Source organism: Oncorhynchus tshawytscha, linkage group LG03, assembly GCF_018296145.1.
Source record: "Oncorhynchus tshawytscha isolate Ot180627B linkage group LG03, Otsh_v2.0, whole genome shotgun sequence".
In the NCBI taxonomy this organism is placed as follows: domain Eukaryota; kingdom Metazoa; phylum Chordata; class Actinopteri; order Salmoniformes; family Salmonidae; genus Oncorhynchus; species Oncorhynchus tshawytscha.
Window position 1 is genome coordinate 45,693,188 of NC_056431.1, and position 27,811 is coordinate 45,720,998.

Sequence of the window (27,811 nt, forward strand, 5' to 3'; positions counted from 1 at the left end):
AAAAACCCAGCAGCGTTGCAGTTCTTGACACACATAAACCGGTGTGCCTGGTACCTACTACCACAGCCAGTTCAAAAGCACTTAAATCTTTGGTCTTGTCCATTCACCCTTTGAATGGCACACATACACAATCCATGTCTCAATTGTCTCAATGCTTAAAAATCCATCTTTAACCTGTCTCCTCCCCTTCATCTACACTGATTGAAGTGGATTTAACAAGTGACATCAATAAGGGATCTTAGCTTTCACCTGGTCAGTCTCATAGAAAGAGCTTCATGGGGTTTTTTTTTCGTTTTTTTTTTTTTACAAATGTCAAACTGCAGGCCACAAGAGCAGATCACAACACATACGTGTTCAAACTGGAGGGTGTCTTGCTGCTGCTCCTTATGCTCCTAGTCTAACTGCTGGTCTTGGTCTTATGCTCTCTCCACCCTCTGTGAGTTCTGTTGACACTGGTAGGTACCTCTGTTTAGATGGAGGTGCCATGTAGCTATCAGGGAACTTGTAGACAGGCATGTGTTTGTTCTTTGATCTGTGAAGGTAGGATTGGAGATGGAACCATCATTAGATACCCTAATTAGGCACATGATTTGAAATCTAGAGCATGTCATTTAAAAAAGAAAATCTATAAAACACACCTTGATTGACACCCTTCCTTATGTGCAAAGAAACTGCAAATGAGGCCCCCAACGACCAGTAGGTTCGAGCCTCCACATCCAATGGAAACACCTACTTCGATTCCTTTACCTATTAGTATCTGATTTTTTAAAAATACCATGAAGGTGTGTCATGCATTTTCATTGTTTACAACTCCATGTCCCTCCCTTATACTATAATAGCTGTGACGTGTTTTCATATATTACTGAGTACAAATCTAAACCCCTGTTTAAGTATTGGATCTACATAGAATTGATACTAACTCTTGTGCCCTGAAATTGAGATCCTGAAATTCTGCTCTTACTTTGTTTCCATAATAAGAGAATGCAGTCATGGAGCACAACCCTGAAACAAGACAACTCGACTGTTCGAGTTCACCCAGGAACCCAATGATCAGAATAACCACGTCAACATCAACAAAAATAAAATGTTTACCAGACACAAGATAGTTAATCCCTCCATCAAAAGTCCCACTTGCGTTTGTAACCTCAGATCCTCCTATCTTAGCGCAGAAGATCCTCCTATCTCAGAATCCCAAGATAATAGAGGTGATAATCAGAGCCCGGAGCATATGGATGCCCCCTGTCCAGGAGGAACAAAGAGACCATGGTTTAGTCACAAACCTTTCAATTCACTACTGCACAATACCTCATCCATTGTTGTACAGCATTAAGATACCGGAGTACATTTTCCTCTTACGTCTCAATGAACCTAATGCAGTTTTATTATTTTGACATACTGTTATCATTTAAAAAAAGACTCCTTCATCCACTTGAATTGCTCGCTTACAGTTCAATGCGAACATTGATGGGATACCATTGCAGCTGAACACTCCTGTTGAATCAGAAGTGCAATCCTTCCAGAGATTGGAGAAGTAGTTTGAAGTGGTCAGAACGATGCTGTCTACCTCAGAGCAGGTCCAGATCTCAGTGGCATTGTAGAGCAGACCAGGATCCATCCACTCACACAGAGCACTAAGCAGCCAATCTCCATGCACATTGCTACTGTTCTGTAGTTGATTGCTGCCTCTCTGTATGCAACAGACACCAGGCAGAGGGAGAAAGCCAAGTAATGACAGTTGAGCTGTTGCCGTCCCTTTCAGAACTCAAACTGAGAAGAACTGTGAGCTATCGGGAGAAGGAAGGCTCACCTTCTTCCACCACCCCCACCCCTCCTCAACGTATTGAGAGCGTGTCTTTGTGTATATCATCACACCTCCTCTCTCCAAACTGATGGAAAAAGAGGCAAGGTGTATGCTGACCGATGACTTTTCTCCCCATGAGGGCATGCCATGTTTGTTATTGGTACAATATCCAGGATTCTACCAACATTACGTTTGTTTCGTATAGGCCTAAAAACACAGGTCGTGTTCATGTTATGACTTTGCCATGATTTTCCTTATAGGTTTCAGTCTGCACTAGAGGTTTTACGAAATAGTTGTGTCTGCAATAATCACTCCATTATTTCTATTGCATATCCAAAGTTGTATTTATATTCATAAAAATATCAAACATATCATACAATTGCATACAAAGATCCTTCTCATGTCATACTTTCACAGAATCTCATCTTTTCTGGGTGTATCAATCATACAGACAGAAAACAGATACGCTTAACAGTATGTGGCAGATTTGTAAATTAAAACCTATGGCATAGCAATACAATACATAGCAATACTATCTTAATTTGACCAGTTAAACAGCAGGAAAATAATCCTGCAGGGACAGGAAATGTGAATTATTACGTGGATTGAAATTAATGGACTTTTTTTGTCGGGGTTGATACATTTTTAGTTCTGATAAAGCAAATCTGAAAATTTTACATGGAAATTACAAACTTTAGAAGCCTTTTAAAACCTCAAATACACTAGAATTAGCATTTCCTTCTGTGCAGGAAAATTATCTGCAACAACAGAGTGATCAAATGAAAATTGACCTGAAAAGACTAGATAAAATAATGTAGCTGGGGAAAAAACAATGTTCACAATTTCCTAAATAGACTTTATCTTAATGGTATTTACAAACACATTGTCTGGAACTAGTACTGTAGCCAATGCCACTACACAAAAGCATCTCTGTCTGACAGTTTCTCAGGTGTTATCTGGGAGATCCTAGTGAGTTTAGAGCTGCTGGTTATCCCTGAGCCGTAGGATCTGTACTGTCTGGGTGGTCTGTAGTATCCAGTGTAAAGGGTTCTGCCTCCGGCCCGAGAGGCCATGTATGTTCGTGTTCTAGGACCACCATGGGCGAGCACCACTCTGAAATAATGAGACACGCAATAAAACATATTTCTCATTGTTCTCATTATTCAATGAAGGCAATACAACGATGGCACACTAGAATGATGGGATCTTACTGTTCAGAGATATAATGAATATCTATCATTCTGATCAAATGACTTGTTCAAAACAGTTTTCTTACTTTGCTTTAGGGAATAGGACTTTGTACACAGTCGCAGCATAGAGAATGGCCCCTAAGAGGATGCAAAAAGACCCAACCAATCCTATAAAAATGGGAGGTCCTAAGTCATACCTTAGAAAATAGTAGAAAGCTTACATCAGTACAGTTACTAGCATGTGCAGCTGTTAATTTGTATTTTTAATTTCAAACAGATTATTTGAAAATACTAATCTTACTTTAGGATTCCTGGCGAAGATTGAGTGAAAGTTGTCCTTGCGACTTTGTTGATGTATAAGCAGTATGCAGCTAAGTCTGACACACCTGTGTGAAGAGGTTTCAGTCATACTAGGAAATGTTGATGGGAAAAAAATAAATCATCTGGAGAAATGAACATACCATGGACAGTACTTACCACCGACAAAGTGAAATACGGATCCAGCGAACAAAAGCATATCCTTGTTTTTTCCCCCTCCTCCAATATAAGTGCACTCCATGCCAACAAAGCAAAATATTGCACCAAAAAACCCAAGGGTTAGTCCACACATCAGCAGGCCTCTCACTCCCTGGACGATAGCTGTAAAAGAATATATATTTGAAAAAAATAAAAGGAGAAGAATATATGAGTCAACATATCATTGATCAGCACAACGTTTTTGTTGTTGCTCTTTCCATTAGAAAAGCGCTACAAGCTCTCAAGAATTCAAAGTCATGTTTGAGTATGAAATAATGCAACAGGATGGTGATCAATTTGCAGAGATCCTACAATGTAATTAATATACCAGAAACCCTTAAGTCAGATGTTTGAACAATATTCTTACGTTTGACAGACCACAGCACAGGGAAGTCTCTGCAGTTGGTGACTGCTGTCGAGTCTGTGAAGCAGTCCTGCCACAGGTTGGACCAGTACCAGGCCACCTTGATAATGAATGAACCTCCCTGGCCACCTATCTGGGTGATCCTCCAGTAATCCATTGCCATAGTACAAAGTACAAAAAGCCATCCCAGCGTTGAGATCAGGAAACCAGAAACCTGGATCAGCCTTTTCCTCATGGTTCCAGATGAGAAAGGATGGGTGTGCTAACCTGCTGCTCCTAGGCACTCCTGAAGAGGTGCGCGTGAGGGATCGAGACTCAGGACACACGTGATGCCGGGACTGCTGCAGGATGTTGGTGCGTGTTGTCTTGTTTCAGTAGGTGATAACATGTCTCTCTGGACTGGATGACATGGTGTGTGTGTATAGGAGAGTGTTGATGTGGACTCTGTTGTCAAAACCATGATGGAAGCTGTTTACTGTAAACTGTAAGGAGTGTGGGTCCAACTTGAAATGAATCACATCACTGACAGCTTTACACAAAGGGCATGTGTTTCATTTGAGCCATGCTGGTAAAACCCTTTGTTTTAATCAGTTAATTTAATATGTAATATTCTGAAAAAAATATTCTGACTTTCTATATTTAGTGGTAGTAATTCACTTTGTACTATTGTAATGGCATAGTAATTACATCATATTTTAGGGAGAGAGGATTATTTGAAACAAGCACAAATACACATGATTTTATAATAGGCTAAATACAATTTTTGGGGGGGATTTTCTGAAATAGGTGCCAGTTGAAATTGGACTGTAAATAATGAGTTATTGAAATATACAAGAGGTACTGTAAATGGATAACACTTTTCCAAAAGTGACCTCAAAGATATGTTGATTATAAAACATGCTGTAGTTTATGGTTATGTCAATGGTAGGTTAGAAACATGATGTTGTCGATTTTTAACATAGTTTTAAATGTTCTGTCATTAAAGATTAACAGCATTTTAATGTGTGTCTAGCAGATAAAGAGACAGGCAACACAAGACAATATAACAGTTCACATCCTCACTTTAATGTCAAACAATTATCAAAAAAGAAAAGAAAAAAATCAACAATTGTACAGAAAAGTGGTTAGTATTGACACTATTTCGATTCGCAGCGTAGGTCTACCAGAATGCTCACATTTTATTGTAAAGTAAATATCAGAGCCACAAATCTCAGCAAATCTCCTACGAACTCAAAAAGGCTCTGATTTCCATTGGACTAGAAATTAGTGCTGTCATAAATAGGTGAACAGGGGGATCAACTCCAATATAAAGTGATCTCTTTCTGATCTGTCATAATTTGTGACACAATGGGCCAGCCAGTCACGTAACACATTCTTTCTCCTCCTTTTAACTGGTGTGGCAGTATATTGGCCTCTCGAGACCATGCCGCTGTTCAGGTTCTGTATTTGTCCTATCATCCCTTACACATAGGCATTCTTATCAAAGTGCTGTACTCTAGAAGAGCTACTGTACTCTGGTGGAGGCCTCTGGCTCATGGGCTGTGCATGTCCTCTAGGGTGAGAAGAAACATTAGAGGCAGAGGTAGCTCCTCTGTAGGCATAGCCTGTGTGACTAGAGGGAGAGGAGAGAGAGAAAAATGTTAAGTAAACCAATAATGTAATTCACCAAATATCATTACATATTATTGAACTTTATGACTTACCTTGTAGTGGAACTATCTGCTATTGAGAAGCAGAGTATCACCCCTCCCAGAATACAAAGAATAGATCCTGCCCAACCAATGAACAAGGCAACCCCCAGTTCATACCTGGAAAACAGGGGAACAAAGGAGACTAGTTATTTAACAGCAGCATTACTTCATCCATGATCATGTGGGTCACTGCTGTACAGTGGCTTGTGAAAGTATTCACCCCCCCTTGGCATTTTTTCCTATTTGTTGCCTTTCAACCTGGAGTTAATTTATTTTGGGGGATTTGTATCATGCCTACCACTTTGAAAATGCAAAATGTTTTTGGGGTGAAACAAACAAGAAATAAGACAAAAAACAACTTGAGCGTGCATAACTATTCACCCCCCCCCAAAGTCAATACTTTGTAGAGCCACCTTTTGCAGCAATTACAACTGAAAGTGTCTTGGGGTATGTCTCTATAAGCTTGGCACATCTAGCCACTGGGATTTTTGCCCATTCTTCAAGGCAAAACTGCTCCAGCTCCTTCAAGTTGGATGATTCACTGATATACAGCAATCTTTACGTCATACCACAGATTCTCAATTGGATTGAGTTCTGGGCTTTGATTAGGCCATTCTAATACATTTAAATGTTTCCCCTTAAACCACTCAAGTGTTGCTTCAGCAGTATGCTTAGGGTCATTGTTCTGCTGGAAGGTGAACCTCCGTCCCAATCTCAAATCTCTGGAAGACTGAAACAGGTTTCCCGCAAGAATATCCCTGTATTTAGCGCCAGCCATCATTCCTTCAATTCTGACCAGTTTCCCAGTCCCTGTCGATGAAAAACATCCCCACATAGTGTTTTCCTTGATATCCAAAAAGCTAAATTTTAGTCTCATCTGACCAGAGTACCTTCTTCCATATGTTTGGGGAGTCTCCCACATGCCTTTTAGCGAACACCAAAGGTATTTGCTCATTTTTCTTTAAGCAAGGGCTTTTATCTGGCCACTCTTCCATAAAGCCCAGCTCTGTGGAGTGTATGGCTTAAAGTAGTCCTATGGACAGATACTCCAATTTCCGCTGTGGAGCTTTGCAGCTCCTTCAGGGTTATCTTTGGTCTCTTTGTTGCCTCTGATTAACACCCTCCTTGCCTGGTCCATGAGCAGCCCTCCTTGGCAGGTTTATTGTGGTGCCATATTTTTTAATAATGGATTTAATGGTGCTCCATGGGATGTGAAACATTTTTTATATTTTTTTTATAACCCAACCCTGATCTGTACTTCTCCACATCTTTGTCCCTGACCTGTTTGGAGAGCTCCTTGGTCTTCATGGTGCCGCTTGCTTGGTGGTGCCGCTTGCTTGGTGGTGCCGCTTGCTTGGTGGTGCCGCTTGCTTGGTGGTGCCCCTTGCTTGGTGGTGTTGCAGACTGTGGGGCCTTTCAGAACAGGTGTATATATACTGAGATCATGTGTCAGACCATGTGACACTTAGATTGGACACAGGCGGACTTATTTAACTAATTATGTGACTTCTGAAGGTAATTGGTTGCACCAGATCTTATTTAGGGGCTTCATATGCACGCACCACTTTTCTGTTTTTTTTATATATCATTTTTTGAAACAAGTTATTATTTAAATGTCACTTCACCAATTTGGACAATTTTGTGTATATCCATTACATGAAATCCAAATTAAAACCCATTTAAATTACAGGTTGTAATGCAACAAAATAGGAAAAACACCAAGGGGGATGAATATTTTTGCAAGGCACTGTATGTCTGATCCTGTACATCAAATGAGTTACTCACTTCTGAGCGACAAACATGGGGTTAAAAAACTCAGATGTTATCCTGTGTGCATACAGGGAGCATGCAGACAACGAGCAGAGACCTGCAGAGAAGAAAAGAGCGTTCAGTGCTGCAGACTTGGTAAACTATGCCAGTATTGTCCATCAATGACTGTGACATGATAGTTACCGCTGAGTATGAAATTGACTCCGGCGATGCAAGCTGTCCTGGCTTTGCTTTGGTCTGATCCCCCAATCTTGGTGCACTTCATTCCGACCAAGGCGAAGACAGCACCAAAGAAGCCCAAACATACAGCAGTGATCATCAGACCCCGGCAGGCCTGGATGTAGCCTGGAAGAACAAGCGTCGACCACGTCAGACATCTGTTACACATACAGTGCCTTGCGAAAGTATTCGGCCCCCTTGAACTTTGCAACCTTTTGCCACATTTCAGGCTTCAAACATAAAGATATAAAACTGTATTTTTTTATGAAGAATCAACAACAAGTGGGACACAATCATGAAGTGGAACGACATTTATTGGATATTTCAAACTTTTTTAACAAATCAAAAACTGAAAAATTGGGCGTGCAAAATTATTCAGCCCCCTTACTTTCAGTGCAGCAAACTCTCTCCAGAAGTTCAGTGAGGATCTCTGAATGATCCAATGTTGACCTAAATGACTAATGATGATAAATACAATCCACCTGTGTGTAATCAAGTCTCCGTATAAATGCACCTGCACTGTGATAGTCTCAGAGGTCCGTTAAAAGCGCAGAGAGCATCATGAAGAACAAGGAACACACCAGGCAGGTCCGAGATACTGTTGTGAAGAAGTTTAAAGCCGGATTTGGATACAAAAAGATTTCCCAAGCTTTAAACATCCCAAGGAGCACTGTGCAAGCGATAATATTGAAATAGAAGGAGTATCAGACCACTGCAAATCTACCAAGACCTGGCCGTCCCTCTAAACTTTCAGCTCATACAAGGAGAAGACTGATCAGAGATGCAGCCAAGAGGCCCATGATCACTCTGGATGAAATGCAGAGATCTACAGCTGAGGTGGGAGACTCTGTCCATAGGACAACAATCAGTCGTATATTGCACAAATTTGGCCTTTATGGAAGAGTGGCAAGAAGAAAGCCATTTCTTCATATCCATAAAAAGTGTTGTTTAAAGTTTGCCATAAGCCACCTGGGAGACACACCAAACATGCGGAAGAAGGTGCTCTGGTCAGATGAAACCAAAATTGAACTTTTTGGCAACAATGCAAAACGTTATATTTGGCGTAAAAGCAACACAGCTCATCCCCACTGTCAAACATGGTGGTGGCAGCATCATGGTTTGGGTCTGCTTTTCTTCAGCAGGGACAGGGAAGATGGTTAAAATTGATGGGAAGATGGATGGAGCCAAATACAGGACCATTCTGGAAGAAAACCTGATGGAGTCTGCAAAAGGCCTGAGACTGGGACGGAGATTTGTCTTCCAACAAGACAATGATCCAAAACATAAAGCAAAATCTACAATGGAATGGTTCAAAAATAAACATATCCAGGTGTTAGAATGGCCAAGTCAAAGTCCAGACCTGAATCCAATCGAGAATCTGTGGAAAGAACTGAAAACTGCTGTTCAAAAATGCTCTCCATCCAACCTCACTGAGCTCGAGCTGTTTTGCAAGGAGGAATGGAAAAAATGTCAGTCTCTCGATGTGCAAAACTGATAGAGACATACCCCAAGCGACTTACAGCTGTAATCGCAGCAAAAGGTGGCGCTACAAAGTATTAACTTAAGGGGGCTGAATAATTTTGCACGCCCAATTTTTCAGTTTTTGATTTGTTAAAAAGGTTTGAAATATCCAATAAATGTCATTCCACTTCATGATTGTGTCCCACTTGTTGTTGATTCTTCACAAAAAACTACAGTTTTATATCTTTATGTTTGAAGCCTGAAATGTGGCAAAAGGTCGCAAAGTTCAAGGGGGCCGAATACTTTCACAAGGCACTGTAAATGTCCCCCAGCCATTTCCCCCAATGCCCTCCCCATCTCATTACACCAACATACCATGCAGAATTACCACACATCAAAAAGTGAAAGCTAAATTATCATTGGCAGATAATTTTGCTTATTTTAACAATTGTGCTTATTGTCACGCCCTGGTCTTAGTATTTTGTGTTTTCTTTATTTATTTGGTCAGGCCAGGGTGTGACATGGGTTTATTTTGTGGTGTGTTTTTGTATTGGGGTTTTAGTAGGTATTGGGATTGTGGCTTAGTAGGGTTGTCTAGAAAAGTCTATGGTTGCCTGAGGCGGTTCTCAATCAGAGGCAGGTGATTATCATTGTCTCTGATTGGGAACCATATTTAGGCAGCCATATTCTTTGAGTGTTTCGTGGGTGATTGTCCCTGTCCCTGTCCCTGTCCCTGTCCCTGTCCCTGTCCCTGTCCCTGTCCCTGTCCCTGTCCCTGTCCCTGTCCCTGTCCCTGTCCCTGTCCCTGTCCCTGTCCCTGTCCCTGTCCCTGTCCCTGTCCCTGTCCCTGTCCCTGTCCCTGTCCCTGTGTTAGTTTGCACCAGTTTAGGCTGTTTCGGTTTTCACGTTACGTTTATTGTTTTTGTATTGTTCGTGTTTCATCTTCATTAAAGATGTATCGAATTAACCACGCTGCATTTTGGTCTGATCCTTGCTACACCTCGTCGTCAGAGATAGTAGAAAACCGTAACACTTATTTTAACCAATAAAAGGCTTAATTTATGTAATTTATCTTATTTCAAGATTTTTTACCTTAATCGTCTTATTAAGGTAAAATATCCTGCCAATATTGTAGCTTGGTAGTAAAAAAAAACATTTTAAGTGAATTATCACTCAATGTAAGATATTTAGGCTTGCTTAGACTTCACTTTTCATTTGCTCAGCTAACTGTGCAAGCAACAAATTGGTTCAGTATGAATAAACAATAATTTGTAAGCATAACCAGTAATTGTTTCTTAGTAAAGAGATATGCTAATTTGCCGATGTGCCCTTGAGCAAGGCACAACCTTAATTTGCTCCAGGGGTGCCGTACTACTATGGCAGACCCTGTAAAATAATCCGGTGTATGCGACAATAAAACATATCTTTTTTTGTAGTCTTGAAATTGGAGCTGCCTTTGAGATGTGATTAACAGGCAAATATTAGCTTGGTGGTAAACCCCAGAAATTAGCCAACCATGGCAGAAAGCCCCAAGCTCCCAGTAAATCTAATTTATAGCCTTCAACTCCCATGAAGTTAGGCTAAACATTGACATCTCTGAAGGTAGATGAGTTGTCCCTGGGAGAAAGCCTGCATTGTACCTTCCCCCAAAATCTATTAGCACTGGCAAGCTCTGAGCACTTCTCTTTCCAAGTAATGAGCCCTTCTCTTTCCAAGTAATGAGCTTGAAATTGAACTGTGGCACAGTTACATTGATGTGGCAGATCCACTGACCCTCATCTGAGACACACTGACCAGATGCTGAAACACTGCTAGCCTGCAGACTACACTTTCATTAGCACCCATGAAGTTGAGTACAATCCATGTAACAGGCTTTTACAACTAGTCCATGCATAATGAATGCATTAAGATGTAATAACTTGATCAACTGGATCAAAAAATGGGAATAACTATACATTTACACAATGAGGGCATTAGAAATCACAGTAATATGGAGCTCTTACAGTTTGAAAGCTGTGTATTGTATCACCGTAGGCAAGTAGGCCCTCTTAAGCTTGCAAAGCAGCTGCTATAAGACCCTTTCCCAATGACAAGAAATAAACTTTGAGCAGACCGTCCAGTGCCAGCATGGAGGGAAAGTCCTTGCAGTTGGAGACTCCTGTTGAATCAGTGACACAGGTCTTCCACAGGTTGGACCAGAAGGTAGCTGTGGTGATGACCGTGCCGTCCAGAGAGGACACCTTCCAGTAATCCGTGGGTATGGTGGAGGAGATCAGGACCCAGCCAGACGTGGTGAGAATAAAGGCCAAAATCTCTGTCACCATGTTACTCATTGTGTACAATAGAGTGCTTTCTACTGAAGTTGGTAAGATCTTCAGACAAAAGAGTAACGGTGTAACTGATGGTCCACTGGCCAATGAATATTGTTGAAGACAATCCCAGGCGTGGGCTCTAGAGAAGTAACCCAGGTTAAATGGCCATGGTGGGATTGATGGTTAATATGTCCTGGACTGTTTCATATTCAGTAGGGAGGGGTTTAGCCCTCATTATCGACTGACCAATGGTGTCTACCTTCCTCCACCCCCTCACCTCACACACGTCACTCACTGTGATAGAGTTGATGGCAGCTAACTGTGCCAAAATGGTCAAAGACGGTGGAAACACAGTCATGATGTGTCAAAATGTCTCATGATGACTTCATGATGGCTCACATAACAAGAGGATGAATATACATGATTCAGAACATTTAGAACTTATAGGCCGATAACTTAATGAAGGCACATAAACAGGCACAACCAGCCTGAAAGCCCCCGTGCATCTCAAAGGGGGATCATCATATATAGCATGGAGAACATCATACAGCCACTTTTGACTCTGTCACAACAACCTATGCATACAATACATTTTTGGGTTCACCTTGTTGTGCTGTGCTCACTTGAACAGGAAGGTGGCGCGGCGGTCTTTCATGGGCAAATTTTGTCATCAAAGTCTGGCATTCTCTGGATTTATGGTGCTTTCAAAACAACTGGGAACTCGGAGAAAGACCAGGTCGAATCATGATGATGTCATTGATCTTCAGGTCGTAGCTCTAGAAAGAGGCCGGATTCATTCATATAAAAAAAAAAAATTCTTTCCACTTTGACATTGAAGAGTATTTTGTGTAAATTGTCGACAAAAAATGACAATTAAATCAATTTTAATCCCACTATGTAACACAACAAAATGTGAAGAAATCCAAGGGGTGTGAATACTTATGATATACTGTACAGTACAATGCCTATTATTCTTGGATATTCAAATGTTTCAGTTGTGTGTTTTAAATATTGCAGTTTTAGTTTATTTCCTGTATTTAACAAATGGATGACTTATAAAGATGATCATGCTTCAATACATCAGTTCTGCACATAGAACTCTGTAATGCATAGCTAAGACTGTTGTAGACACCATCAACTGTCCAGATAAACCATATGCCAAATATGCTTCATTTAAATGTCAGCTTTACATTTGAGTCTATGATTAGTGCACTCTTAGAAAAAAGGGTTCCAAAAGAAGAACCCTTTTGGGTTCCATGTAAAAACCCTCTGTGGAAAGGGTTCTACATGGAACCCAAAAGGCTCTACCTGGAGCCCAAAGGGGTTCTTCAAAGGGTTCAGCAGATAAAAAAATGAGAAGAAATAAAATGCCCCAAGCAAGCAAATTACACAGGGGACATGTGTTCCACAGAAATGATTTACACTTAGGACGTCTTGCCTCACACCATTTACCGAGAAGAGATGGAGAGACATGGCCCATAGTGAAAGAATAAAGTCAACTGATGGTTATGTATTAAAAAAAGGCACATTTTCGAAAGATTTTTATTTTCTCTTATTTTTTGTCTTTTTTTGTGCTCTCCAGATTTGGTCTTTGAGTGAAGTGAAGTATCATATTAACATAAAAAATATATAGGACAATCAGTAAGCCATAAGACAATGAGTAATGTGACAAAGTCCAGTTACGAGTAAACGATTGCTGTTAAGAGGAAGATAAACTTGCTGCGTTCATAACCAAGTGGGAGGTGGGAATTTAACAGTTGTGAAGTCGTAAAAACCAGTTGGATGCACTGACGTGCTTTGAACTCGTTGAGAAATGCCGATTGGCTCATGGACAACAAGCTGTGTCAACCATAAACCAAAAGTACAGCTATAATGCTTGTAAACAAATGATAGATTTTAGAAACCATATTAATAGATTGCTTTTTATAAATCATGTTTTCTTGTTACATTTAACTGTCGAAAATTCTGTTAACAAGGTCATTTACTTAGTAGGCGATGTCAGAAGTCAACATGTGGGAGAAGTTGGAGCTCAGGAATGATATATGAGTTTTCCCCTATTAATTATCAGTTCAAATCAAGTCAAATTGTATTGGTCACATACACATGGTTAGCAGATGTTATTGTGCGTGTAGCGAAATGCTTGTGCTTTTAGTTCTGACAGTGCAGCAATATCTAACAAGTAATATCTAACAATTCCACAACAAATACCTAATACACACAAATCTAAGTAAAGGAATGGAATAAGAATGTATAAATATAAATATATGGATGAGCAATGTCAGAGCAACATAGGCTAAGATGCGATAGATAGTATTGTTCGAATGGCATTCAAGTGATTTTTCTGCCATTTGTATGTGGTAAATTCCCACTTCCCACTTGGTTACGAATGCAGCATTAGGGTAAAAATACCTTTCGTTTGAACTTAAAGAAACATTATATGCTATAAACTCACTATTATACAATGTATATGTGTTACAGAAAGAACCCCCCAAAATGTATGTCTGGAACAGGAAACAGGAAGCTATATCATGAAAATACATTACGCATTACATTAATTAAATTAACCCAAATGCAAATGTCAGGAGCTGACTGTCTTAATTGGGTCAAATTCATGTTGAAATGGGGCCCCTGACAGAAACTCCATATCTGGGCATAGCTGGCTCCTGGAAAATGTGTGTTGAATTGGGGCCCTATCAGGATCTCCAGATATGGGCCTAGCAGGAACTCCACATATGGGCATACTAATTATGTCAGTAATTCATCACACCTGGGCTCAATCTGAGTTAGGAATCTGATTGGATAGGAATTTCTATTTAAAAGGGGTTTTCAGGTTGGTAAGGGTTTAGAGCCTTTCATTTGAAAGTAGCTGCAAGCCAAATACAGATGCACATTTTGTGTGTAGATTGTCTTTGTCTGTTTGGGTTGCTGGAGAGACTCTGCTGCTGAGGGGAGAATAGTAACTCACCTGCAATTATACCGGCACACAAGGCATGATACAGATAATGGATTCATTTGTGAAGTACCAGTGACTCATTCAATATGGAAGTGGTCCAATGAAGCAGATGCTAAGCTACAGGTCTGTTTTTGCTAGCACAGACTGGAATATGTTCTGGGATTCATCTGACGCCGTTGAGGAGTTTACCACAGTCACAGGCTTAATTAATAAGTGCGACGACGTCGTCCCCACAGTGAACATACATTACGAACATATCCCAACCAGAAGTTTTGGATTACAGGTAACATCCACAATTAGCTAAAGAATAGAGCTGCCACTTTCAAGGAGCGGGGACACTAATCCAGATGCTTAGAAGAAATCCCACTACACTCTCCGAACCATCAAACAGGCAAAGTGTCAACACTGGACCAAGATAGAATCATACTACACTGGATCTGATGCTTGTCGGATGTGGCAGGGCTTTCAAACTATCATGGATTATACCTACATGTTTCAAGGAGACCACCATAATCCATAGTGCCCAAGAACGCCAAGGTAACCAGTCTCTAAATGACTGTCGCCCCATTGCACTTACATCTGTAGCCATGAAATGCTTCGGAAGGCTGGTCAAATCAAATGTATTTATATAGCCCTTCTTACATCAGCCGATATCTCAAAGTGCTATACAGAAACCCAGCCTAAAATCACAAACAACAGCAAGCAATGCAGGTGTAGAAGCACGGTGACTAGGAAAAACTCCCTAGAAAGGCCAAAACCTAGGAAGAAACCTAAAGAGGAACCAGGCTATGAGGGGTGGCCAGTCCTTTTCTGGCTGTGCCGGGTGGAGATTATAACAGAACATGGCCAAGATGTTCAAATGTTCATAAATGACCAGCATGGTCAAATAATAATAATCACAGTAGTTGTCGAGGGTGCAACAAGTCAGCACCTCAGGAGTAAATGTCAGTTGGCTTTTCAAGGCTGATCATTAAGAGTATCTCTGCCGCTCCTGCTGTCTCTAGAGAGTTGAACACTGCAGGTCTGGGACAGGTAGCACATCCGGTGAACAGGTCAGGGTTCCATAGCCGCAGGCAGAACAGTTGAAACTGGAGCAGTAGCACGACCAGGTGGACTGGGGACTGCAAGGAGCCATCATGCCAAGTAGTCCTGAGGCATGGTCCTAGGGCTCAGGTCCTCCGAGAGAAAGAGAGAATTCGAGAGAGCATACTTAAATTAACACAGGACGCCGGATAAGACGGGAGAAGTACTCCAGATATAACAGACTGACCCTAGCCCCCCGACACAAACTACTGCAGCATAAATACTGGAGGCTGAGACAGGAGGGGTCAGGAGACACTGTGGCCCCATCCGATGATACCCCCAGACAGGGCCAAACAGGCAGGATATAACCCCACCCACTTTGCCAAAGCACAGCCCCCACACCACTAGAGGGATATCTTCAACCACCAGCTTACCATCCTGAGACAAGGCCAAGTATAGCCAACAAAGATCTCCGCCACGGCACAACCCAAGGGGGGGCGCCAACCCAGACAGGAAGATCACGTCAGTGACTCAAGTGACGCACCCCTCCCAGGGACGGCATGGAAGAGCACCAGTGACTGCCAGTAAGCCAATGACTCAGCCCCTGTAATAGGGTTAGAGGCAGAGAATCCCAGTGGAGAGAGGGGAACCGGCCAGGCAGAGACAGCAAAGGCGGTTCGTTGCTCCAGAGCCTTTTCATTCACCTTCACACTCCTGGGCCAGACTACACTCAATCATATGACCTACTGAAGAGATGAGTCTTCAGTAAAGACTTAAAGGTTGAGACCGGGTCTGTGTCTCTCACATGGGTAGGCAGACCATTCCATAAAAATGGAGCTCTATAGGAGAAAGCCCTACCTCCAGCTGTTTGCTTATAAATTCTAGGGACAATTAGGAGGCCTGCGTCTTGTGACCGTAGCGTACGTGTAGGTATGTACGGCAGGACCAAATCAGAAAGATGGGTAGGAGCAAGCCCATGTAATGCTTTGTAGGTTAGCAGTAAAACCTTGAAATCAGCCCTTGCCTTAACAGGAGTGTAGGGAGGCTAGCACTGGGGTAATATGATAATTCTTTTTGGTTCTAGTCAGGATTCTAGCCGCTGTATTTAGCACTAACTGAAGTTTATTTAGTGCTTTTCCGGGTAGCCGGAAAGTAGAGCATTGCAGTAGTCTAACCTAGAAGTATCAAAAGCATGGATACATTTTTCTGCATCATTTTTGGACAGAAATTTTCTCATTTTTGCAATGTTACGTAGATGGAAAAAAGCTGTCCTTGAAACAGTCTTGATATGTTCGTCAAACGAGAGATCAGGGTCCAGAGTAACGCCGAGGTCCTTCACAGTTTTATTTGAGACGACAGTACAACCATCAAGATTAATTGTCAGATTCAACAGGATATCTCTTTTTTTCTTGGGACCTAGAACAAGCATCTCTGTTTTGTCCGAGTTTAAAAGTAGAAAGTTTGCAGCCATCCACTTCCTTATGTCTGAAACACAGGCTTCAAGCGAGGGCAATTTTGGGGCTTCACCATGTTTCATTAAAATGTACAGCTGTGTGTCATCTGCATAGCAGTGAAAGTTAACATTGTTTTCGAATGACATCCCCAAGAGGTAAAATATATAGTGAAAACAATAGTGGTCCTAAAAACGGAACCTTGAGGAACACTGAAATGTACAGCTTCTTTGTCAGAGGACAAACCATTCAGAGACAAACTGATATCTTTCTGACAGATACGATCTAAACCAGGCTAGAACTTGTCTGTGTAGACCAATTTGGGTTTCCAATCTCTCATGGCTCACATCAACACCATCATCCCAGACACCCTGGACCCTCTCCAATTTGCATAGCGCCCCAATAGATCCATAGATGACACAATCTATATTACTCTTCCACCTGGGCAAAATGAACACCTGTGAGAATACTATTCATTGACTACAACTCAGCTTTCAACACCATAGTGCCCTCCAAGCTCATCATAAAGGTAAAAACCTTGGGATTAAACACCTCCCTCTCCAACTGGATCCTGGACATCCTGACTGGCCGCCCCCATGTGGTGAGGGTAGTCAACAACACATCCGCCACAATGACCCTCAACACGGGGATTCTCAGGGATGGGTGCTTAGTCCCCTCCTGTACTCCGTTCACCCACAACTGCTTGGCCAAGCTTAACTCCAACACCAAGTTTGCCGACAACACAACGGTGATAGGCCTGTACACTGACGACGATGAGACGGCCTGCAGGGAGGAGGTCAGACCTTGCAGTGTGGTGCCAGGACAACAACCTCTCCCTCAACATCAGAAAGTCAAAGGAGCTCATTGTGGACTACATCAAAGGGGCTGTAATGGAGCAGGTTGACAGAGTCAAGTTCCTCAGTGTCCACGTCACAAAATAATTATCATGGTCCACAACCACCAACACAGTCGTGAAAAGGGAATGACAACGCCTCATCCCCTGCAGGAGGCGGAAAGGATTCAGCGTGGGTCATCAGATCCTCAAAGTTCTACAGCTACACCCTTGAGAGAATCTTGACTGGCTGTACACCACTTGGTATGGCATCCAATCGCGAGGTGCTACAGAGGGTAGTGCTTATGGCCCAGTACATCACTGGGGCCGAGCTCCCTGCCATCCAGGACCTCTATACCAGACGGTGTCAGAGGAAGGCTCTAGAAATGGTCAATCTCCAGCCACCCAAGTCAGACTTTCTGTGCTACCGCATGGTAAGCAGTATCAACGCACTAAGTCTGGAACCAACAAGAACCTGAACAGCTTCTACCGCCAAGCCATAAGACTGCTAAATATTTTGTCCAGATAGCTATTTATTATCTGCATTGACTGTTTTTAGACTAACTCGTTAGACTCATCACATACGCTGCTGTTACTGTTTATTATCCTGTTGCTTAATCACTTTATCCCTACCTACAGTGCCTTCAGAAAGTATTCATACCCCTTGACGTATTCCAAATTTTGTGTCACAGCCTGAATTTAAAATTGATTAAATTATTTTTTTTTCTCACCCACCACACAATACCCCATAATGACAAAGTGAAAGCATGATTTTTGACATTCTTACACATTTATTGAAAATGAAATACATAAGTATTCACACTCCTGAGTCAATACTTTGTAGAAGCACCTTTGGAAGTGACTCTATCTAGGTAACTCGAAGAGCTTTTCACAACTGGATCGTGCCAAATTTGCCCATTTTATTCTTTAAAAAATTCTACGAGCTCTGTCAAATTGATGTTTCATTTCTAAACAACTGTTTGAAGCAGATTTGAAAATATGGAGACTGGTACTTATTAATTATTTGTTACTTTTTTTGGTTGTATTTTTCTTAACTGCATTGTTGGTTAAGGGCTTGTAAGTAAGCATTTCACTGTAAGGTCTACTCGGTGCATGTGACAAATAACATTTGATTGACTACTTCATCTCTGTAGCCCACGCATACAATTATCTGTAAGGTCCCTCAGTCGAGTAGTGAATTTCAAACAGATTCAACCACAAAGACCAGGGACGTTTTCCAATGCCTCGCAAAGAAGGCACCAATTGATAGGAGACATTGAATATCTATTTGAGCATGGTGAAGTTATGGATAGTGTATCAGTATACCCAGTCATTACAAAGATACAGGCGTCCTTCCCAACTCAGTTGCCGGAGAGGAAGGAAACCTCTCATGGATTTCACCATGAGGCCAATGGTGACTTTAAATCGGTTACAGAGTATAATGGCTGTGATAGGAGAAAACTGAGGATGGATCAACAACATTGTAGTTACTCCACAACACCAACATATATACTAACAGAGTGAAAAGAAGGAAGCCAATACAGAATAAAAATATTCCAAAACATGCATCCTGTTTGTTACAAGGCACTAAAGTAACACTGCAAAAAATGTGGCAAAGCAATTCACTTTCTGTCCAGAATACAAAGTGTTATGTTTGGGGGATTGGAATCTGGTAAAAGATAAGATCTAGTAAAAAATATATTTTTCCATAATCTTTGAAATGCAAGACCAAGATCACAATGTATTATTCCAGGTTAGGTGAAATTTTGATTTTGGCCACTAAATGGCAACAGTGCATTTGGACTTAATTTAACTAGGCAAGTCAGTTAAGAATAAATTCTTATTTACAATGATTGCCTAGACCGGCCAAACTCAGATGAGGCTGGGCCAATTGTGGCCCAACTCCCACAACTCGCCGGTTGTGATACAGTCTGGATTCGAACCAGGGTGTCTGTAGTGACGCCTCAAGCACTGAGATGGGGAGCCTTAGACCGCTGCGCCACTCGGGTGCACGAAAAACTGATCCAATGAACCATTGTATTTCTGTTCAAAATGTTGGATCAAGTCTGCACAAATGTGTCTAATTGGTTTATTGATGCATTTTCTAGTTCATAACTGTGCACTCTCCTCAAACAATAGCATGGTATTATTTCACTGTAAAGGCTACTGTAAATCGGACAGTCTAGTTAGATTAACAAGAATTTAAGCTTTCTGCCCATATCAGATATGTCTATGTCCTGGGAAATGTACTTGTTACTTACAACCTCATGATAATCACGTTAGCCTATGTTAGCTCACCGTCCCGCGGGGGGACACTGATCCTGTAGAGTTAAAGAGCAGCAGTAAAATAACAATAGCTGGGTATGTACAGGGTCAATGTGCGGGGGCACCGGTTAGTTGAGGTAATTGAGGTAATATGTACATGTAGGTAGTTATTAAAGTGAATATGCATAGATAATAAACAGAAAGTAGCAGTAGTATAAAAAAATGTGTGTGTGTGTGGGGGGGGGGGTTAATGCTGGGTAGCCATTTGATTAGATGTTCAGGAGTCTTATGGCTTGGAGCTGTTTAGAAGCCTCTTGGACCTAGAATTGGCACTCCGGTACCCCGTGCTGTGCGGTAGCAGAGAGAACAGTCTGACTGGGGTGGCTGGAGTCTTTTTGACAATTTTTAGGGCTTGCCTGTTATGGCCCCAGTGATGTACTAGGCCATACGCACTACCCTTTGTAGTGCCTTGCGGTCGGATGCTGAGCAGTTGCCATACCAGGCAGTGATTCTCTCGATGGGGAAGCTGTAGAACCTTTTGAGGATCTGAGGACACATGCCAAATCTTATCAGTCTCCTGAGGGGGAATAGGTTTTGTCATGCCCTCTTCATGACTGCCTTGGTGTGCTTGGACCATGTTAGTTTGTTGGTGATGTGGACACCAACGAACTTGAAACTCTCAACCTGGTCTCCTTTCACATATCTGCTTTTAGATAAGATATTTACATCCAACATTTAATTGTGTACATGATTAGCTTTGTTTTGATCTTTCGGGTACCATCTTGGGTCTGGAACGAGCAACCTGGTAGCCAGATATGGCTATATTGAAGTGTCAACTGCAAACATTCTCACTGCACTCAATTGTATTGGGGTGAAGCACTATAGGTGAAAGGTCAACATCTAGATAAGGTGAGTTCAGTTGAAATGTCAAAACACAGACAGGGAGGATTACTTTGGTGAAAACTGCTGTCAAACAGCAGAGGACAGTACAGAGAAACAAGTACTAGAAGGTGATGATAGGCTGCTCCGGGCAGCGGTGTGCTTTAGGAGCATGCGGACTCCTCAGAGCGGTCGGGTAGGCTGTTTGGAGTGTTTATCCGACTGGATTAAAAATTGTTTAAAAAAAGAATGACCCCCCATTTCTAAAATCATAGTTGCGCCCTTGGTCATGAGAACCTTTGGCAATTTGACTGATCTTTTGCACATGCAAAGCACAATGCATGCAAGACATAAGTTAGTAATCGAGGTAGACAGTATTAGGGAGCCAAGAACAGTGGAGACATTATGAATAATAAATCAATATAATTGCAAAATATACTGAACAAGAATTTAAACGCAAGATGTTAAGTGTTGGTCCCATGTTTCATGGGCTGAAATTTTAAAAAATGCCATTTTGTTAAGGAGTATTTCTGTCCGTAATAAAGCCTTTTGTGGGGGAAAACTCATTCTGATTGGCTGAGCTAGGCTTCCCCCTGCCTAGTCATGTGAAATCCATAGATTAAGGCCTAATTTATGTATTTATTTCAATTTGACTGATTTCCTTATATGAACTGTAACTCAGTAAAATCTTTGAAATTGTTGCATGTTGTGTTTATATTTTTTGTTCAGTATATATTTTTTGTCTGCATTGAGATTGAAGTAGTGTTTTTTAATATACTTAAAATGTTGTTTAAAACAAACCCCACCAAAATCGTATTATGGATTTGGTTCATATGGTACAATCAACAATAAAAAAGGATGCCAGGTAAAGCAGGACCTTCCAGCCAGTGTCATCTCTTGAAATAAGTGTACCCCTATAGGGCTATGGCAGAGAAGGAAGAGGAAGTGAGACATCACACTCCCTATTTTTTTCTGGTTCATACAGTCAATGAACTAAGCAGACCAGACCTGGCTGCTATGCAGAGTACCACAGTGTGAGTCATAATAACCCATAAAACCTAGCGGTCAAACAGGGAAATGGTTCCAAACATTTTTCCACTGTTCATTTTTCCCAAAGAGGATTTTAGAAACACTTAAAATAAGAACTGTGTTTCGTGTCGGCTTACGTGACGTTTTGATAACCTTGTAAATCTCTTTAGGACAAGGCGTGCCTCCATCTTGTCACTCCCCCACTGTTGTGAAAAATATTTTCTATGCTGTAGAAATGCATATTATTAATGTCTAAATTATTTTTTTGACACATTTATTTTATTACAGACACCATAATGCATACTTTTAAATTATATTATGTGAGCTAAACAAAAATAAAATAAGAATTTGTTCTTAACTGACTTGCCTAGTTAAATAAAGGTTAAATAAAAAATATAAATAACAAATAAATGGCCATGGTTTATATACATCATTGGAGCCACCACATTAAGCAGACCGGACCTGACAACTTTTTCAATGGTTAACGGTCCACATTGGGACATCTTCATTTATCCACTATCTTCGGCTATGGCTCGAGGCTAGCTAGCAAGAAGGAGGGGATTAGATTAAACTGCCCGGGTTGAACCCGGCCAGAGAAGATGAGGACGAGAGAGGACCAACTCGGCGGACCATCTATCTCCTTCCAGCAGGTGGCGTTTTTTCATTGTTTCGCTCACCAAAGCAATGAGTTTTTGTATGGAGGTCAATGAGTGTCGAATTTGTCAACAAAAAATGTAATGGCTTATTTGCAACGAGAGGTCTATGTGAACAAATATAAGTTTCAAAATGCTTAAGCTGTTACAAGTGCACTGATATAAATAGGACATGTGACATCCCGGCAACTTTGAGAAAAAAAACAACATTTTATATCGAGATGGCTATGCATTATATCAATGTCAATGAGGCTAATAGCACAGCATCTCTCTCAAATGAATACCGGCGGTTGAGGTCAACAACCCTCATCGATTATTCAAAAAAATTAAATAATATTATTAATGAAATATATCCACCAATCCAAAGAAAGGATAGGTGGGATCTAGACAGCCCGCCGTGCCGCTTTGTGGAGAATGACTCACATTGACAGCCGAGTGTCTCGTCAGTAGATCCATATTTGACCCGGCTATGACTCATCACGTGACCGGGCGGAGTCGGTGAGGGAGGCGCGCCATGTTCAAATCAAACTGTATTCTGCTCCGCTCTGAATGGAACGCCGTTTGGGTCTTTACGTGTCAAAACGGATACACGTCAATTAACACTATTTGACCCGTTAAATAAGCTTTTAATAAAAACATTTTTTTTAAAGCTTTTAATTTGACACGTCGGCAAGCCAAACGCCACCACTACTATCAGTAGCACTGCCAAAGCTGTACAAAAAAGTCTGCAAACAAGCAAACACCGGCCACGAACGATGTTTTACAATACCGCGTTGGTAATAAAGTATTATTTGTTCGACTGCAACTTCTGGGGTAGCTAGCTTTAGTTTGGTACCAAGCTAGCACCAATACAAACAGAATAAAAACAATGACCAGTAACTTAGAAACTGCAGTCATTTTCATTATTCTTAGCAATGATTTATGAATCATTGTGAGCAAGTATTAGCTAGGTAGCCTCCTGTTGTTCGCCAATTGAAATTGAACTTCAGTTCATGAAAATAAATAGCTAGCCAGCTACTTAACTGTGCTGCCCAAAGCTATAACGTTATAAGCAGCCAGCTAGCTTTATCAGGCTAGTGAGGCTCGACCGGACCGGGTTATGTGTTGTGAAAATAGCCACAATAAGGATTAGACACAACAGTGGAATTTGCGGTTTGCCTTCAAAATAAAAGTACCTCTTTGAAAGTTATGCAGAAGGATACAATTGGTGGAATCATGCCATATTTAGACTAGATCATGTTAAACAAGGTGGTGACATGAAATATGAGTGAGTGTAATCAATGTGTAATAACTACGTAAAAAAATGTATTGAACACGTTAAATTATTATGTGACGTGCAGTCATATTCAGTTCCTGATTGGTCAACAAGCTTATTTGACACCTCAAATCGTATTATTTGACATGTATCTTTTTTGACACGCAAAGACCCAAATGGTGTTCCATAGCGCTGTCATATTGGTTGCGTTCCCCTGCGCAGATATTGCATGCATCAACCAATGGTTGCATGCCACTTTATCGACTGTGTCGTTGGGCAACAGATTGTTATGCCTTGTTCAAAACAACTGGGAACTGGGAAATCTCCAACTTCCGAATTCAATGCATTTAAGTCAACTGGGAACTCTGAAAAAAAGAGCTCAGACTGAGAAAAATAGCTTTGAATGGTTTTCCAACTCGGAATTCCAAGTCGGGAACGGGGCCTCTTTCTCAAGCTCCAACTTTCCGACATGAAGGTCGCTGACGTCAAGATTTGACCTTGTTTTTAGTTTTGTTCGCAGTTGTCTTGAAATCACCCCCACATGGTTAGCTGATACATAAACTATCCAGGCATGGTAAAATCTGGAATGCGTTTCCAGTCATTTCCAGTTATGTCAGCGTGTCTGGATGTCTCTGCAGAGAAGATGGCGGAAGTGGATGCTAAATTCGAATCAAGCAGCGCGTCGAGCAAAGTAGGCGAAGACAAATGTTCTGAATGGACAACAGTAGTATCGAAAACTGAAACAAAAAGGAAATTGTCTCAAAATGGAGTGGAGGATACGTGTATGGATGATAATGAATCGCTTCTTGCTGAGATGCGTTTGTTAAGTAAGGATGCATATGTGGGAGAGGTGTTGAAAATGATGAAGTATGTGCTTGTAAAAGTGGAGTCTGTCAGAGTGATCTTATTTTGATGAATTGTATTTCTAAAGAACAGAGGAAGATTGCAGTGGGCCAACATAAATGTTGTGTTTCGAACTTTGGAGAAGACCACCCGTCAAAGGAGTCCCTTAGGCGTGACAGATATTCTGGTTGAATACCTGAAGAGAATTCCAGGTGTAGTTGGTGCCCAGCGTCTGACCCGCTGGGTGAATGGAGAAGAAGAAGAAAGTCTGTCGGCTCTGTTGTTTTTTGATAAAGAGCAAATATCTACGCATGTGTACCTTGGTTATGTAAGATGCGCTGTAAGAGCACTTCTACCCTCAAACCACAAGACTAGTGAACACCTAGTCACCTAGAACACCAAGTCTGGCTACCCAGACTATTTGCACCCCTTTTACACTGCTGCTACTCTCTGTTGTTATCATCTATGCATAGTCACTTTAACTCTACCTACATGTACATATTACCTCAACTAACCAGCGCATGTGACTAATAAAATTCGATTTTGAAGTGTACGAATTGTACATGATTTGGCCATGTTTCAAGTGTGTGCAGATGGACAGAGTATACTGAAGAACGATATGTAGAAGTACGACAGGGTTGCAATTGTGGTGGGAATCATGATCCTGAGTTCCTGGTGTGCCCTGTAAGAGTGAAGGAGATTGAGGTGGCAAAAGTTAGGGTGGTCAATTGAATCTCCTGTGGAGGCGATTAAAAGAACAGAGAAAACAAGTGATGCTAGTGAAGATATGGTAGTGGATGCACCACAGCCTGTAGTAAATGTTTGCTTCCAGACAAAATTTCCCAGGTGTGTTAAAAGGTGGATTTTATTTGCCTTCATTGCTATAGTTATAAATGGTACAACACAAGTCTCAAAGAAGTCTAAGAAACTGGACATTGTGGCTGCAGCAGAAACGTTTTGGAGACTTTTTAAGGATTTTACATCTGAAGACTTGCAAAGGTTACTGGCGACAGAAGACCCGCCCTCTCAGGTTCCCCTTTGGTCTGTGTAGGGATCATATCGGTTTTTATTTTTTAACTTAATCAAACGTCGTTTGATATATTTTTTGGTAGGTTTATTTTGTTTAGTTTTGTGGGACTCCTGTTTCCATCCCGCACAGTAGGTGGCGGGATGTACATTAAATTGTGTGATCGCAATATACCATAGAAGAAGTTCTGGCATGCGTTAGCATTGGGAAGTCAGATAAAGCGTTTTTATCAAAAGCTATTACTTTCACATGTAAAAACACGGAATCCTACTCATTAGTAGACGTTATTAATCTATGTCGCTTTTGTTTTGAGCCCATTTCGCCGTCGTCCAGAACGGGGCACTCAGCTCGAAATTGAATGCAATCAACGTAAACCCGGTTCACCGGGGGCATTAATCGAATCCCCTCAATGGCGGGGTGCGCGGTCGCACTAACGAAAACCGAGCCGCGGCTCTTATGCACAGTTCATTATCTAGCTTCACACGGGTCTCATTATCTGTGTCGATTGTAGGTTATGTGGTGCCGGTGAGAAAATAATCTATATTTTCTATTAAGTTGCCTTCTGTATTTAATTATATATTTTCAGCTACATACACAGGTTGTTTTCAGTTTACATTCACTATCAGAGCATGGAACCTTTGCGGAAAGAGGCGAAGGATAATCCATCGGCTACAGCTAATCTTCTTTCCAAGATTTTCTTCTGGTAAGGAAAGTACAGTAGCGGCAATGTTTGACAGCTATTGACAGACAAAGCCGAATAGGTTTTGACAGTTGCTATGAATGTTGTGTGAATGACGCTTGCAGTTTCCCGACGTGTATCCTACCAGCTCCGTTGCCATAGCCTTCTAGAGCGCAAGGACACGGAGGACTGCCGGTAGAAAGGTGCTCAGACAATGACCTCATCACTTCTATGAAAGTTTAAAACAAAACTGTCAGTCCACAGGGCTGTTTGGATGGATTGCTGCGAGTGTGCCTAAAGTAAACATTTACATTTGAACTGTATTATGGTACTTTGTTTATTACTCTAAAACGAATGGACAGAACATGCATTCAAATGTGTATAAGTTTTAGGCCTTTTTTTTAATGCATGTGTGAATAACAAAAAATCCAACGTACTGTTTGTTATCCTCTACCAGTATAACTTACACTGAACTTTACTTTAATTATTTACTGTATACGTGTACTGTACATAAACACATACTTGTTCCTTGTCACCAGCTGGCTGAATCCTTTATTCCGTATCGGCTATAATCGGAGGCTAGAGGAACATGACATGTACAAAGTTCTCCCAGAGGATGGATCTGAGAGACTAGGAGAAGATTTACAGTGGTAAGTCACACCTTAATGCGCTCCCGAGTGGCACAGCGGGCTAGGGCAATGCATCTCTGTGCAAGAGGCGTCACTACAGTCCCTGGTTCTATTCCAGGCTGTATCACAGCCGGCCATGATTTGGAGTCCCATAAGGGTGGCGCACAATTGGCCCAGCGTCGTCTGGGTTGGAGCGGGGTAGGCCGTCATTGTGATAAGAATGCGTTCTTAACTGACTTGCCCAGTTAAATAAATGCAACCCGGACACATTCTGAGGGTTTGATGAATGCAGTAAGTTGGATGCTGTGGCTGTTGTTTGAGTGTTACATTGCTATTGTCTGTAGGTACTGGGATCAAGAAGTACAGTGGGCTGCTAAGGACCTGCGCACACCCAGACTAACCAGAGTCCTCATTGCGTGCTATTGGAGGTCCTATTCTGTCATAGGAATATTTACTCTCATTGAGGTACCACAAACACTGTCTGCAGGCATATACTTACAATATTCACAGAGTAGCTTACCCATGAATGTGTGAAATGGCTAGCTAGTTAGTGATGTGTGCTCGTAGCATTTCAATCGGTGACGTCACCCTCTCTGAGACCTTGAAGTAGTTGTTTTTTTCCCCTTTCATCAGGAAATTATCAAAGTTATTCAGCCAGTACTTCTTGGGAAGCTCATCCGGTATTTTGAGAGCTATGACCCTGACAACATGGATGCTCTGTATGAGGCCTGTGGATATGCTGCAGGCGTCTCCCTGTCCACCCTGGGTCTGGCTGCTCTGCACCACCTCTACTTCTACCACGTGCAGCGAGCCGGCATGAAGATCCGGGTGGCCATGTGTCACATGATCTATCGGAAGGTCAGTATCCTCCAGATCTCAGATTAAAGCCTATATAAACAGGACCCCGAGTTTATTTTCTTTCTTTTTTCTCCCCCACATTGTCTCGTCACTACGGAAACACTCTTGGCT

General features: G+C 41.6%; 3 protein-coding genes across 10 annotated transcripts in view; 1 reads left to right on the plus strand and 2 right to left on the minus strand.

Moving 5' to 3' along the window:
- Positions 1–262: 262 nt before the first annotated feature.
- Positions 263–4,258, minus strand: LOC112237206 (claudin-10). Of its 5 annotated transcripts, XM_042317938.1 has the most exons (8): positions 3,875–4,258; positions 3,469–3,630; positions 3,293–3,377; positions 3,078–3,188; positions 1,447–2,914; positions 1,093–1,239; positions 639–757; positions 263–532 (listed from the first exon to the last, which is right to left on the minus strand). In XM_042317938.1, the coding sequence occupies exons 1-5, from the start codon at positions 4,104–4,106 to the stop codon at positions 2,716–2,718; spliced, it is 789 nt and encodes a 262-aa protein (XP_042173872.1). In that variant the 5' UTR covers positions 4,107–4,258; the 3' UTR covers positions 263–532; positions 639–757; positions 1,093–1,239; positions 1,447–2,715. The 5 variants fall into 5 exon arrangements, with proteins under 5 accessions (XP_042173872.1, XP_042173851.1, XP_042173863.1 ...); XM_042317917.1 differs by lacking the exon at positions 639–757; XM_042317929.1 differs by having other exon boundaries at positions 263–757.
- Positions 4,259–4,999: 741 nt separating this feature from the next.
- Positions 5,000–11,345, minus strand: LOC112245604 (claudin-10-like). Its single transcript, XM_042320135.1, has 5 exons — positions 11,126–11,345; positions 7,516–7,677; positions 7,348–7,429; positions 5,575–5,679; positions 5,000–5,483 (listed from the first exon to the last, which is right to left on the minus strand). The coding sequence occupies exons 1-5, from the start codon at positions 11,343–11,345 to the stop codon at positions 5,333–5,335; spliced, it is 720 nt and encodes a 239-aa protein (XP_042176069.1). The 3' UTR covers positions 5,000–5,332.
- Positions 11,346–25,726: 14,381 nt separating this feature from the next.
- The window catches only part of LOC112237215 (ATP-binding cassette sub-family C member 4), a 50,672-nt gene continuing 48,587 nt past the window's right edge, over positions 25,727–27,811 (plus strand). The window contains exons 1-4 of one of the 4 annotated variants that reach the window (XR_002951384.2): positions 25,727–26,237; positions 26,753–26,863; positions 27,187–27,307; positions 27,476–27,700. Coding sequence is in view for 3 of the 4 variants with exons in the window: in XM_042317960.1 (XP_042173894.1) it covers positions 26,164–26,237; positions 26,753–26,863; positions 27,187–27,307; positions 27,476–27,700 (531 nt within the window). In the remaining variant the exon portion in view is untranslated. The remainder of the gene's footprint in view (positions 26,238–26,752; positions 26,864–27,186; positions 27,308–27,475; positions 27,701–27,811) is intronic. The other 3 variants (XM_042317960.1, XM_042317948.1, XM_024405819.2) reach the window with 3 other exon arrangements.